Here is a 16,129-nt window from a genome sequence, read left to right as displayed (position 1 = left end):
CAAAATCACTTCCTCACGCAACCAGCAATCCACTCCCGCAAGAAATTCCATCACCACCGCCAAAATCATCGATATAACACGCACAGAAGAAACATGTGTTTCTTGTATTTCCTTCCCCGCCACTGAAAGAGCCCACCCTGCAGCTTAAAGATGCTATTTTGACCTGGCTACCGTCCCATTACCCCAGTCTGGTGTATATGCCCTTTCAGTAGGCTCTGAAACCCGACGAAGGCCTGTTCGGCGCTCGGCTCGACACGATCGACTCACTGAACGCTGCCGAGCTCTTGTGAGCGCGCCGTCAAATCTGAATTCAGTACGATGATATCGCCGTATGCGTGCGGACCGTTACACAGAACTGAAAAGGACGAAGACGATGATCAGTACTCGACTCGGTATTCGCAATGTATGTGTTTTGTTTTGGTGGTGCAAAGGTTTAACATGTTCCCTTTCTGGTGGATTACAGTGCTTACACCTTCTATTTTATTTAAAAAGTGTGGTACAGTGGAGAAATCTCGGTGGTTGACAACATCTGCGAATCCCTTTCGCCAATATATTGATTGTTCCCTTCAAGTTTCGGGAATGAAAGTAGAATGGTTTTCGCGGGAGAAAAACGTCTTTTTCCTTCTTTTTCTTAGAGATGCGGAAAAAGTTAGGGATTCTTTAAATGCCTTAAGGATTGAGTTTCGGTTTGTTTTGGAAAACATTTGGCTAAAGCTCAACTATTTCAGAATAACACTAATATGATATTAACTGCTCGGTTTTAGAAGTTAAAATTATGTGCTCGTTAAAAATGAGTACCCTAGACGAAAATTTAAACTAGCTTTTTAAATTTCACAAAGATTAGATCGAAAGAAATGAACAGTTGGTCACTGTTTTGAAATGTTGCTATCATTAGAAACATTCGATTAAAATACTAGTAAGTAACAGCAAATTTTGAAAACTTCACTATATAAACTTGAGTGTTCCAATCTAAGAGCAAAAAGCTGAGATATGAGATTAGTGACAATTCGATATTTTGATATCAACGTAAAAAATTCAAAATATTTCATCCATTTAATTATTTTTTATCTAAGGATTAACTTACCTACATCTGATAATTTCAATTTAGAACATTGGGGAAAGAGTTGTAGGGCGAATGAAAATATTCGCATTTTTTTACCCTCAAAAGGATTTTATTTATATCTAAATGTTTCACGGAACTAAATAAAAATCGGCTGATATGATAATTTTAATAATTAATTATCTTTATCTGTAAATAGAAATTTGTGGATACTAATGAAATGTTTCATTCATTAATGAATATTAATGGTTTCATTTAAACTATTATTTAAATCGTGAGTTGAATTTGTCGATTTTTCTGCTTTTAATGAGAAATAAAACACTAGAATCGTGTTAACTAGATAGTATATTTGGCTATTATAAATCAAAATAGATAGATTATTAAAATTGCATGTATAAACACTTTTCAGAGGGAGACGGTAGTTTTCTTCTGGTTTGGAATCAAGGTATGTACTTTTTGATTTGTTTTACAAGAATTTTGTAAAAAAATATTGAAAATACGAGTTTTTGAGTAAGGTACAGTTTAAAGCTCACTAAGTTGGATTATTGTTTTCAAATTGACCCTAGAAAGCAATGTTTCTTATTGGAAATATAATTTTGTTGGTTTCCTAGAAGGTTTTCATCTAATAATCATTTGACGAGTTCTCTTCTTCTAATTAGACAAAAAGGTTATGCTCTAATTAGGGAATTTGTTGAAAAATTTAGATTTTTCTTCACTTTCATTAAACTAAATACCTAGTATGGACACTGGACAGCATGTAAATTGCATATTTTTTAAGGAAAAGTTTTACCCCATCAAAGACACCAAGATGAGTTTACTGCAAACCAATTCTGTTTCTTTCCCTTATAACGTATTCTCTTATGTTTCAGCAATATATCGATATTTTGGAAATTTGAGATTGCATTATTTACCTAATTAATTCTAAAACATAGTTTTCTTGATTTTGTGTATAAAATATGATTTCTGATTGTTCTGAAAATAAGTTTCTTGCGAATGATAGGTACCTACGTCCTTTGAGAATCTTTTTGTTTACTTTTTGTAATTTATGTTCCTTGTCTTTATTTTCACCATAAAATAGAATAATATTCCTTAAATATAATTGGTGTAGATTTTTTTCTATGTCATTTGTCGATGTTTGTCATTTGTAATTTTTCTGCGTTTACGGACTTTGTGAACAGCTTTTCTAGTTTGGATGTATTGTTTGATTGTAATATTTTGTTTCCTTTTGTAGTTTATGGCTTTGTGGTCATCGTCTCTCTTTTATCATTAAATGAAGTAAATTTTTTTGAGTACACTGGTTTTTTTTTCTCTGATTCTGGCTTTGGTTTAGAACTAGAACCTTTAGCCACGTAATTGTATAACTTATCACTAAGTCAGGGGAGTAATGTGTAGTGTGTGTGTTGAGTAAGTGTCTTGTTACTTTACAAAGTCCACGTCATTGTCTTTGCAAAGAGACGCTAATTGTATCCGAACGTCTGCGGTCCCTGAGTACACTGGTTCTGACTGCAAATATCATACTTTCTGTAGTTTTTCAGCAAGAACTTATTTTATGAACAGTGTTTCTGATTGTAAACATCTATTTTTGGATATGCCGGTATAAATATTTCTTCATAATATGGAATGATTTTTTTGATTCCTTCTGCTTTTTCTTAGCAATGCGGAAAACGGAAGATTCTTTAAATGCCCACTTGAAATTTCCGGATTATGTTTAGGTTTGTTTTGGAAAACAGTTGGATAAAGCTCAAGCTCGAAATAACACTAATATGATATGATATTAACAACTGCTTCGCTAAAGTTATGTACTCGTTAAAATTAGTATCCTAGATGAAAAGTTAAACTAGCGTTTTATATTTCACAAAGATTAGATCGAAAGAAATGAACAGTTGGTCTGTGTTTTGAAATGTTTCTATCATTAAATACAAACATTTGATTAAAATACTAGTAATTGACAAAAAAGTATCGAAACTTCACAATATCAACTTGAGTTTTCGAATTTAGCAACAAAAAGATTAGAAATAAGACAAGTAACAATTAGATATTTTAATATCAACGTAAAAATTCAAGATATTTGAAGAAATTTACCATTTCATCCACTGAAAGCTGTTTTTATCTAAGGATTTAGTTCTTAACTTCTGAAAATTCCTTTTTAAAACATTATGGGAAAGGTTTATGTTTTCATTCGTTTTTTTTGCGCTCAAAGTGTTTTTATTTGTATATAAATGATTCACGAAATTAGATAAAAATCGGTTGATATGATAATTTGAATAATCAATTATGTGTAAATAGAAATTTGTGGATACTAATGAAATGTTTGATTCATGAATGAATATTAATGGTTTCATTTAAACTATTACATTACTCAATTTGGAGTATTTTACATTTAATGAGAAATAAAACACTATATCACTGTATGGTTGCTTTTGGCTATTATAATCAAGATTAGATAGTTTCATTCTACAGAATATTAGAATTGTTTCTGGAAATGCTATTTTTCAAAAATTTGCAAAAGGAAACAGTAGTTTTCTTCGGTTTTGGAATGAAGGTATGTGCTTTTATGATTTGTTTTTTGTTTTACAGTAATTTTGAAACTAATATTGAAAATACGAATTTTTGGGATACGGAACAGCTTAGAGCTCACTAAATTGAATAAACTTAGGATGATTTTTTTTTCAAATTGACCCTAGAAAGCAATGTTTCTTACTGGAAAAATAGATCTTGTAGGTTTTTAAAAATGTTTTCATCTAATGATCATTTGACGAGTATTTTCTTGTAATTAGACAAAAAGATTTATTATGCTCTAACTCTAATTAGTAAATTTGTTGTAAAGGACACCGCACACATCTTATGGAAAATATAATGTCACTCAAATGAAATAAAATTTACATAAACAGATGCCTCCTGAAATTTCAATAATTTGATACCATTGCGCCAACTCTGAATTTTGCTTAATTAGGGCGTTAATTGTAATTAAAGTTTATCGAAATCGCATTTTGAAGTCCATAAAACTGGCATTCATAAATAATATTAGTCTAGAAGTCTAGAGGCTATTTAAAACAGTCTATTCACCACTAGCTTAAGCCGATTAGAGGCGGTACAACTAAACAAATTATACCTACTTTATTATCAATAATAATAGGAAAAGATAAAAGTTAAGCCATTGCCTTAATCTCTCAGAAAGATTTATTGAGTAAGCGGATCACAAGATATTTTTTCTCTCTTTGACACAAGTACATTCCTATTTGATTTTATATTTATTTTTATCAATTTACGCTCTTGTTAATTAAAATACAGAGTTGGCGCAATGGTATCAAATTATTGAAATTTCAGGACGCATCTATTCATGTAAATTTTATTTGAGTGAAATTATATTTTCCATAAGATGTGTGCGGTGTCCTTTGGTCTTTTTTTGATTTTCATTAAACTAAACACTATGGAGCATGTAAATAGCATATTTTTTAGGAGAAGTTTGTTTTTTCCCATCAAAGACACTAAGATGAGTTTACTGAAAACCAATTAATAATTGGTTTTAAGAAACATAATGTTTCTTTCCCTTACAGCGTACTCTCGTATGTTTCAGCAATATATCGATATTTTGGAAATTTGACATTGCATTTTTTACCTAATTAATTCTAAAGCATACGTTTCTAGATTTTGTTTAAGTATATACCACGATTTCTAATTTTTCTGAAAATAAGTTTCTTGGTTGTAATATTTTTTGAAAATACCTTTGAAAATCTTTTGTTTACTTTTTGAAAGTGTTGTTTTTCGTCTTTAGTTTTGTCATAAAATAGAATACTTAATTCTCCTTAAAAATAATTGGTGTAGATTTTTTCTGACCAAAGACAGTATATTTTTGAAGTTTTGTGTGACTTTTTGAAGACTGTGGAATATAATGTTTTTTTATTTACAATACTTGTGTAGTTTATAATCTTTATTTTTCCTTTAACATTAAATGAAGTAAGTTGTGTTGAAAATAATGTGAGCAGGTATAGTACCCCCGGAGATCCGTGGAAAAAATTTACACCCAAAATAACAAAATTCAGTTTGGCAACACTGTGTGAATGTTGATAGTAACATATCCTTTTTAAGATAAACACAACTGTAATTTAGTCCAAACAAATTAATATATTTTTTTGCCAACAAAAATGAAATTCTTCAACCAAATAATGTTTCAAATATGATGTGCAAAATAATTTTTAATTGGGTTCTGCTCATGGGCTTGCTCTTTTTGTCATTAAAGTAAAAAAAACTTCAAATTTCACTCATTAAATCATAATTGTCCGGTTATCGTCTTAATTATTTTAACTGTACTAATATCCGTCGAGTAATTCTGAATGATTAATAGGTTGTTAAAACATTTTATCTGTAGCGGCTTCTGGAATATCTTAAAAATATCGAATTTCATTGATAAAATGCACATATCCCACTGATCTTCGCTTCGACCATACACTGTTTCTAACTGCAAATTTTATTTTTTCTGTAGTTTTTCAGCAGAAACTGACTTTATGAACAGTGTTTCTGATTGTAAACATCTATTTTGGGTGTCTTAAATATTTCTTCATATGGAATGATTTTTTTTTTATTTCATCTTTTTCTTAGATGCGGAAAACGTTAAAGATTCTTTAAATGCCGTAAGATTAAGTTTCGGTTTGTTTTGGAAAACAGTTGGCTAAAGCTCAAGTATTTCGAATACACTAATATGATATTAACTGCTTGGTTAAAGTTATGTGCTCGTTAAAATGAGTATCCTAGATGAAAATTCAAACCAGGTTTTAAATTTCACCAAGATTAGATCGAAAGAAATGAACAGTTGGTCTGTGTTTTAAAATGTTTCTATCATTAAAAACATTCTATTAAAATACTAGTAATTAACAACAAATTTTGAAAACTTCACAATATCAACTTGAGTTTTCGAATCTAACAGCAACAAGATGATATTAGTGACAATTCGATATTTTGATATCAACGTAAAAAAATCAAAATATTGAAATCCATTTACCATTTCATCCATTTAAACTGTTTTTTATCTAAGGATTTACTTCTTTACATCTGATAATTCCAAAAATATTAGGGAAAGGGGTGTTATTTTCATTCGCTTATTTACCCTCAAATGTGTTTATTTATATCTAAATGTTTCACGAACTAAATAAAAATTGGTTGATATTATAATTTTAATAATTAGTTATTATATAATTAGATATAGTGGATAGTAATGAAATATTTGATTCATGAATGAATATTAATGATTTCATTTGAACTATTAGGTACTCAATTTGAAGTATTTTACATTTAATGAGAAATAAAACACTAGAATCACTGTAAATGGTTGCTTCTGGTTATTATAAATCAAGAAAGGATTATGCTCTAATTGGTAAATTTTTTGTAAAATTTTGACATTTTTTGAATTTCATTAGATAGTATGAATAGTAAAATGCAAATTTCTTAGTAAAAGTTTGTTTTTCCCACATCAAAGACGCAAAGCTAAGTTTAGATACTGAAAACCAAGTTCTCCTTATAGCGTATTCTCGCATTTTTCAGGTAATATATCGATATTTTAGAAATTTGAGATTTCGTTCTTTACCTAATTAATTCTAAAACATTTAATTTTTTGATTGATTTTTAGTACAAAAAGCACGATTTCTCATTGTTCGGAAAATTGCATATTAAAATATAGTTTTTAGTTCCAAACAACTTTTCATAATAGCAATTTTCAATATTGTGAGAAATAATTACTCTTGAGTGAAATTTAAACTTTTTGACATACCTCGTATAACATTCATAAAATTTGGTATCTGATGGTTGAATCTTGGGTTTTGGACCATGCAGAACTTTTTATAAAGAATAACTTTTTTTCGTACTATTAATAAAAAGGTTTTCCATATGGATACAACTTACAGGGACATACTGTATATATAATGCTTGCTATTTGAAAATTTATTACGAATAATCGTTTTTTTGTTAATGTTTTTACCCAATTACCGTTTAAATATTACCTATTTATCTTTGATCTAGACTTCTAAACTAAAAGGTTTTGCCTCACTAGCAAATTTATATTAAAAATATTGGAAAATCTTTCATTTTGCAAATATTATGAAAATAGATAATTTTTTAAACAAACATTTTATTTTTAGATTATAAGATGATGAAAATCACTAAACTTCTGACATATATTTAGAAATATTTGCATTTTAATCGACGAAAACGATAATATTTACTAAATTGATTAGTTTTTAAACATATTTTTTCCGGGGATTGTAATAAATTATTTTATGTTTTCTTTGTCGCCAAATTCAGTAAAATTTCCTAAAAATACTTTGTGGACATTATTTCTAACCATAGACCACATTTTTAGTAACTTGTCTATATGTATAAAAGGACTTCGTGAACAGTGTTTTTTTTTGGAAATATCTATTTTGGATGTGTCGTTTGAATATTCTTTCACCTAAAATACAATTTCCTGCTTTCAAATATAAAAATGTTCAGAAACGCATGATCGTATCTATAAATTCTCTTTGTTAATCAAATAATATTTTTAATCAGGAGGTAGGGGCTATTGTTGAGCTAACTCAACAATTTTTGTAATTGGAAAATATTTTATTTATTTTTTGTTTTATTTGATATGTTAACTCACTTGTTCTTTGAATGCCATTGGATCTAGTTAAAAAGAATTCTCTTTGATTTAGCATATTTGTCGTGAAACATTATTGTCTTAATGAATTCTTCATGTTGAGGACGTAAGCCTTCTGAATTTTTAACCTCTAGGTCATTAAATGTTATAATTAAATGAATTACGTATACTACTTTAAAAGAAGAATTTAGTTCCCAGATATTAAAAATTGCATGAAACGCTAAACAGTGTTTTTAGTATTTTTTGAGATTTTTCTCCTCTAAAATTTATATTTGATGTCAAATCATAAACAATGTTTATACTTTTTAAAAAGATAAAAGCATGGAATATTTTGTATCATTTGGATAATTTTACAGAAGCCATTTAATCTAGGAATGTTTGCATTAATTAATAATAATGATAAATGTTTTATTTTCTTTCAAATGCCTAAGGTAAACATTCCAGTTATTAAACACAAAACGACAAAATTCATTAAAATATTCCTATATGTCCATATAAGGTTACAAAAATGGGTCCCGGTGAATTCGTAACTATTTTAATCCCCCATCCTAATTACAGGCCAATTGGTAACTCTGGCCCTCAGATAATTTTTCGGTAACCAATCAACTACCGGTGTATTCGTAACTAAATAAAGGTATAATCTTTTAGACTTGAAATAAACATAATATGGAAAATCTCTTTGCTTTTAAATTATCAGATATATTTAAATAATTTATCATTGCTAAGCATCTAAATATTGAATTTACAATTAGGTACTTGATAAAAACCAAGTTCGTGTAGAGCTATACTTGATGGAAATAATATTTATAACACGTGTTAATGAAACACTATAATATTGTTTCAATTATTTTATTAAGATATTTCAATTTTTGATATTTTTTATAGGTACATGTAATACAAATATAACGTTTTAAGCAAACCAAGAAACATTCGGTTTAGATTTAAGGTACATATTAGATTTTTAATCAATTTTTTCGAATTCACCTGAAGAAAGTTTCGAGTTGGCAGGTCAGGTAATAGAAAAGTAACGAATTGGCCGGTGTACATTTTGATTTGAAAATTTTTGTCATTAAAAGTTACGAGTTGGCGCGTGTCTACAAAAATGGGTCTTTCTAGCAAGTTTTACAATTTGTATTTTTAAAAGAACATCAACAATGGCTTTAGCTGTCGTTGTTTCTGAATTTTTCTTCGAGAGGTCTTTCACCATCTTTGAAAGATATAATGAAGGGAAATTCTGGAAACACTTCAAAGACAAATAATGCGAGCAAGAATAAGATTCCAAGATTTTACTGTGTTCAGACTTGTAGTTTTTGCGATTTTGTCTTAAAATCCTTTTTGCTTTGTTACACCAAGTTACACTCTTCCTTGTATACTTGTAGATATTTCTTTATTTTCATCTGTCTTATTCTGCAAGTATTTGTAATATGTCCGTATCTTTATTGCATTTTTCATTTGGTGTCATAATCGTTTGCTGTTTCTTATTTCTTTTCTAGGATCTAAAAGGTTGCTTTTTCATCACTTGTCCTCAAATTTTTTGGATAATTACTGAAAGCTTTAAGTTAGTATATATTTTAAAATTATTCGATTTCAATTGTCAAAATCTTCCATATATTTTCTTTTCATTTTTCATTTTATATCATTACAATATTTTTTCAACTTTGTATATTAGTGATTTTAATCTCTTTTTAGTCTTTCATTGTATACTATTTACAAAAATGATGGTCACAGCTTTCGTATGTATTTTATTTTTAACTTTTTAACCATTTTTACATGTATTTATATTACCATTACAAAAATTTTATAGACTTATATTGAAAAAGTTCTTGAACTCCCATATACTTCACACTTATTACAATATGTAAATGGTACACTATTATAGTTTTGAAGAGTTGAGTGCTCTGATATTTACAGTGAAAATTTTCAATATTACAAATTTTGAGGATATAGAATTGTGATTTTATCCTATTTTTCTATGGTATTATGTAAATCATAATTTTAGGATCACCAATAATATAAATTAAGTAGATTTAACATTGTACAAGATTTTATATTAAATAGGACCATCCCAAAAAAAAATGAATGAAATCAACCTAAAACATAAATGAGCTGGGTAATGAAAACTGTGCTATCCCTAGTTTTCAAATGGGGATTAATATTTTTGGATGTGGCTCTTTATTATCGTAAAATGAAGTAATTTGACAAATTTTATAACGTTTGTAAAATGTTTCATGCGTGTTTGTATATCAGATCTATTCATTTTCCGTGGCTGATAATTAGAGTATTTTCTGTTTATTCTATCATTAGTTATTGATCTACAATTGTCACCCAAGTACTTAAAATTATTAAATTTTTATTCTTTTTTTTCTTCAAGTAACACAATAAACTTTCTCAAAAATTGTTAACTATAAACAAAGTATAAAATTCCACAATCAATATGTTTGTATTTTTCAAAACTGCTATGTGTAAAAAACTTCCTAAATTAAAAATTAACAACCCCGCTTGTACCCCTAGGGGTTGATGCGATTAAAAACGAACATATTTCTCAAAAGATACCACTTCCAATTTATTATTCTGCAGACTAAATATTAGCTTCCTGTGTGATTCGTCATGTTCATAAATATTTACGAAAACACTAATTGACTATCTGTGAAATTACTGACAGTAAAACAACAAAAGATTAATTTGGAAAGACTTTGAAAATATGTTTATCTAGAATTATATGTTTATCGGAGAAATTGTTTCCAATGTTCCAAAAGCACCGATTGATTTGTTTAATCACTTTTACTCTGGGCTAATTAGCAAAATACAAGGAAAAGTTATTTACCAGCAATTTTATTGCTGGAATCGAATCTTATGACTGTATATATTAATAATATAGGTATGCAAAGTCCTCAGATAGTGTGCTACTTTTTTTATAAACAAAATGGCACCCGAAAATTGTGTTTTTTTCAATTTTTGCTCTATAACTCCAAAGATTTTAACTTTACACCAAAAACACCCAAATAAAAATTCACCATAATTAAATTATGCACAGAAATGTGTTTTTCCTGATTTACTTCGACGAAAATTTTCCCCGGAAAATGCGGGTTTTCCAACAAAATCTTTAATTTTCAACTAAAATTTTAGATAAGTAATTGTTATATATATATATATATATATATATATATATATATATATATATATAGTCTTTTAAGTCCCTTTTACTTTTCAGTGTCGGGACTAATGTCTATTCACGTGTGCACAAACTTTGACCATTGTTTTCTATCCTGCGCCAGTCTGCTTGCTTCTGCTACGGTTTTCCCTTTCTTTTGGATAATCTTCGCAATGGTTGTATCCCAGTTTTCTGATGGTGTTCCTCTGTTTCTTTTTTTCTGAATTCTTGCTTCCCATACTTTCCTTACTGGTATGTTTCTTCTCATTCTTTTCATGTGGCCCCACCAACTCAGCTGTTTTTCTTCGATGTATTCTAGGAGTGGTTTAGTTTTGATCAATAAGTGTTTATCAATAATTAAATAACTTGGTAATATAAAGGCTATTGTCGTATAGATTATAATTCCATAAGCCGATGGAAATTAAATGAACAGTTTAGCAACAATTGAATTGTTAATTAAAAATTTACGGTCGCTATAATAACCACAATAATTATGATACATAAGAACAACTAGGATTTTTATATAATAAGACACTTTACCTATCTAATTTACTTTACAGAATTGAAATTGGACTATTTAGGCGGGGTCAGGAATATTTTAAAATTATAAACAATTTTTTGGCTTATAAACAAATGGAATATCTCGGGAAATATTACATTAAATTAAATCATGAAAACGGTATTGGAAAAAAAGCGGCAGGTCGCTTCTTTTAAAAGAAAAAACGTTTAATTGTGATGAGTGGTTCCTTAGATACAACCGGTTAAAGTTGACCGGCATTTACGGCAAAGATGTAAACAATAGGATTATAATTTTCGAACCATCACCTTTTTATTTGGGTCCTCTTTCTCCACACCAATTTTCATATTTTTAAAATACTCATAACATATAATATAATAAAAAATATCGATATTACGAGTGAAAATTGCCAAAAATAGCAAAATTCCAATCAAAAATTAGGTTGGAGAAAATGTAATCTTAAAGTTCAAAATTGGTATACGTTAAAAAAAATGCATTTTCTCGGCTTCCCATGGAGCAATTTTCTTCATTCTTTTTTTGTTCCCAAATAACTCGAGTAAAGCCATCTAACTAACGCATTATTAAATGTCAAACTAGTTTTTGTTTTGTTATAATAGATTAATTTATTTATAAGAAAAGAAAACTACATATTTTTTCCAGTTGTAGACTTTTTTTAGATAAACTTACTACAAGTGTACCTTTTAACGTTAAAAACACAAATATTCTCATTTGAAAGCTGTATAATTATTTAAACAATCTTTATTTAAACAAATTAAACATTTTTGTTATAATAAATAAATTAATTTATTATAACAAAACAAAAGCAACTTTGACATTTAATAATGCGTTAGATGGCTCTACTCGAGTTACTTGGGAACAAAAAAAGAATGAAGAAATTTGCTCCATGGGAAGCCGAGAAAATGCATTTTTTTAACGTATACCGATTTTGAACTTTGAGATTACATTTTCTCCAACCTAATTTTTGATTGGAATTTTGCTATTTTGGGCAATTTTCACTCGTAATATCGATAGTTTTTATTATAATAATATATGTTATGAGTATTTTAAAGATATGAAAATTGGTGTGCAGAAAGAGGACTGAAATAAAAAGGTGATGGTTCAAAAATTATGATCCTGTTGTTTATATCTGCCGTAAATGCCGGTCAACTTTGACCGGTTGTATCTCAGGAACCACTCATCACAACTAAACGTTTTGTCTTTTAAAAGAAGCGTCCTGCCGCTTTTTTTCAATACCGTTTTCATGATTTAATTTAATTTAATATTTCCCGAGATATTTTATTTTATTATAAGCCAAAAAATTGTTTATAATGTTAAAATATTTCTGAGGCCGCTTAAATAGTCCGATTTCAATTCTGTAAAGTAAATTAGATAGGTAAAGTGTCTTATTATACAAAAATCATAGTTATTCTTATGTATCGTAATTATTGTGGTTATTATAGCGACCGTAAATTTTTAATTAACAGTTCAATTGTTACTAAACTGTTCATTTAATGTCCATCGACTTCTTGTTTTTAGTGCACTCAATTTTTTTTCTTGAAGATTCTTTAATATATCTTTCATGCTCGTCCAGTTTCCCAGTACTTTCCTCTTCACGCTTCATGTTTTACTGCTACAACTTAACAAAAATAAAAACATCTTATGCTGCTCGATATTCAATTTCCTCTATTGTAAAAACATACTATGACACTCAAATTTGATCAACGTTAGTGCGATGTCACATTATGCGTTTTGACCGGATGCGGTGGAAACGCATCCGTTTTTGTCCGACCGACCTGTCACACTATGCGTTTAGTCTGGTGCAGTTTGTAAGCAAGTAACGATGTCTCAAAACGCATCCGTTTCCAACGCAACCGGGCCGACCTGTCACACTATGCGTTTTGACTGACTGCGGTGGAAACGCATCCGGTCAAAACGCATAATGTGGCATCGCACTAACCTGTAAATAATTATATGGATGAGATGACAAATCTACATAAAACTTTACAGATGCTTGTCAAACGGTACATTTAGTCCAGAAAGCCACTGCGCATCCGCTAGGAAAAATATTGTAATTCGGATTTTTTGCACAATCTTATTCAAAAAGGACTCCTTTTAACAAATTTTCATGTTGCCAAGACCAAAAGGTGGTAAAAAATTTTTTAAACGTTTTTTTTTGTTTTTATCCTAAAATTTTTTTTTACATGGGCAAAAAGTTTTTTTAGGTTTTTTGGATCATTCCAAACAGAAAAGGTCTTTAGTGACTTTTCTCTAAAAATGATGGTTTTTGACATATAAGCGATTAAAAATTGAAAAATTGCGAAATCGGCCATTTTTAACCCTCAAAAACTATGTGAAAAACTGAAAATTTGAATATTCCCAAGATAGGTAGATATTCTTTAAACATCGATTGATGAAATCCCGAAGAGTTTTTTGCAATACAATATTCAAAACTCCTTTGTTTTTTAATTGCTAATCAAGTGTGCGCGACACTATTTTCCACCGACAGTATGGTGCAAATGAAAGGAATAAATTCGTTATTTCGTAAACTGGCGACTCTAAGAAAAAATCCCGAAACAGGTCGATTTTTATTTTTAAATTATGATATTGTGGCATATATGGTATACTTGTGACGTCATCCATCTGGACGTGATGATGTAATCGATGATTTTTTTAAATGAGAATAGGGGTCATGTGCTAGTTCATTTGAAAGGTTCTTCAATTCTCTATTCAGTAATATAAACATTTACATAATTATTTATACAGGGTGTCCAAAAAATTTTTATTGAATTAAATTATTTGACAAAAAAAGAAGTAGAAGGACACCCTGTATAAATAATTATGTAAATGTTTACATTACTGAATAGAGAATTGAAGAACCTTTCAAATGAGCTGCCACACGACCCCTATTCTCATTTAAAAAATATCATCGATTACGTCATCACGCCCAGACGGATGACGTCACTAGTATACCATTTATGCCACAATATCATATCTTAAAAATAAAAATCGACCTGTTTCGGGATTTTTCCTTAAAGTCGTCAGTTTACGAAATAACGAATTTATTCCTTTCATTTGCACCATACTGTCGGTGGAAAGCGCACGCTTTATTAGCAATTAAAAAATAAAGGAGTTTTGAATATTGTATTGCAAAAAACTCTTTGGGATTTCATCAATCGATGTTTAAAGTATATCTATCTACCTTGGCAACATTCAAATTTTAAGTTTTTCACATAGTTTTTGAGGGTTAAAAATGGCCGATTTCGCAATTTTTCAATTTTTAATCGCTTATATGTCAAAAACTATCATTTTTAGAGAAAAGTCACTAAAGACCTTTTCTGTTTGGAATGATCCAAAAAACCTAAAAAAACGTTTTTCCATGCAAAAGTAATAATTTTAGGAAAAAAAAACAAAAAAAAAAGTTTCAAAAATTTTTGACCACCTTTTGGTCCTGGCAACATGCAAATTTGTTAAAAGGAGTCCTTTTTGAGTAATATTTTGCAAAAAATCCGAATTAGAATATTTTTCCTAGCGGATGCGCAGTGGCTTTCTGAACTAATTACATACCTTATTTTTTAGAGAAATATATCTACGAACCCTGTAGAACTGTAGAGCCATCTCGTATCGAACGACAAAATTTTTTATAACCTAGTAACTCTTCAGAACGACAACTTTATAATTACATTACATGTTATTTTAATACTCATTTCCATCAAACTAAAAGCTAATAAAAAAACTCATACACCACTTTATACTCAAATGTTTTTCTAACGGTTGTCTTGAATATCAAAGCACTTGACTATAATTGAACCACTTGTATAAATGTAACATGTGTGCGGCCGATGTCAATTCATCTTCTTTACCAACATAAATATACATATACGACTTGTTCAATGGCGACCAATCTGAGAATATGCTGAGAGGATATGTGGGTATTTCTAATAAATAAACAGAGAAAATTAAAGTTTGTATGTTGTCTGTGAGTTATTTCGTGGAAGTGTTAAGACCGGGAAAGATATTAAAATTAGGAACAACAATTAAAAGGAACATTAGATAAACATTCCTTCTGTATGATTTACAGCGAATTGTGATGGTTCTCATACTTCTTAACTTCCACTGTGATCAGGGCTGCTTTATCCATTAGGCAATATAGGCAGTTGCCTAGGGCGGCACATTATGAGAGGGCGGCAAAAATACTGTACAAAAAAATATTTTTATATAAAAATTATGGATCTGGGTTCTGTCATTAAACAGTATGAAGCTCTTTCAAATTACTTTACCTCAAGGAAGCCAAAAAAATTGTGCTCAAATAAAACATATAAAGAAATAAGAAAGCGAAAAAGAAAAATTCAATTTGACGAGGGGGCCGATGGTGAACCAAACTTTTCGACTAGTGATCCGATGAAGATCCACACATTCTATATTAAAATCGACACTCTGATAAGAGACCTGAATAGACGTCTGGAATCTTATCGACTTATTTATCAACGTTTTCGTGTTATTAACATATTTCCCAAAATTAAGCAATGAAGAAATTATTAAACAAGCTGAAAATCTGATACAAAATAAAGACGACTAAGATACATCATTCATAAAGTTATTGAAATAATTTAAAACTTTTTGAGTGATTCAAGATCAAAGATTTTCATTTTTCGTGAGAAAAATGCATGTTTTTAACCGATTTTTCATAAATTACTCAAAAACTATAAGATTTTGCAAAAAAATTATTATTACCAAAATTGAAGCTAATAAAAAAACGAAATAAACTCCTTAGTG

At 29.2% G+C, this 16,129-nt stretch overlaps 1 protein-coding gene across 8 annotated transcripts in view; it reads left to right on the top strand.

Annotated features, from left to right (window-relative positions):
• Positions 1-232: 232 nt before the first annotated feature.
• LOC126887914 (teneurin-m) overlaps positions 233-16,129 on the top strand; it is a 240,350-nt gene continuing 224,453 nt past the window's right edge. For 4 of the 8 annotated variants that reach the window (XM_050655842.1, XM_050655839.1, XM_050655841.1 and 1 more), the window contains exon 1: positions 294-403. In XM_050655842.1, coding sequence (XP_050511799.1) covers positions 319-403 — 85 coding nt within the window. In that variant the 5' untranslated portion in view covers positions 294-318. Of the gene's footprint in view, positions 404-16,129 lie in introns of all 8 variants that reach the window. The other 4 variants (XM_050655845.1, XM_050655844.1, XM_050655843.1 and 1 more) reach the window with 2 other exon arrangements.

This window comes from Diabrotica virgifera, chromosome 7, assembly GCF_917563875.1.
Source record: "Diabrotica virgifera virgifera chromosome 7, PGI_DIABVI_V3a".
In the NCBI taxonomy this organism is placed as follows: Eukaryota; Metazoa; Arthropoda; class Insecta; order Coleoptera; family Chrysomelidae; genus Diabrotica; species Diabrotica virgifera.
This window is presented reverse-complemented; position numbering and strand designations above follow the sequence as displayed.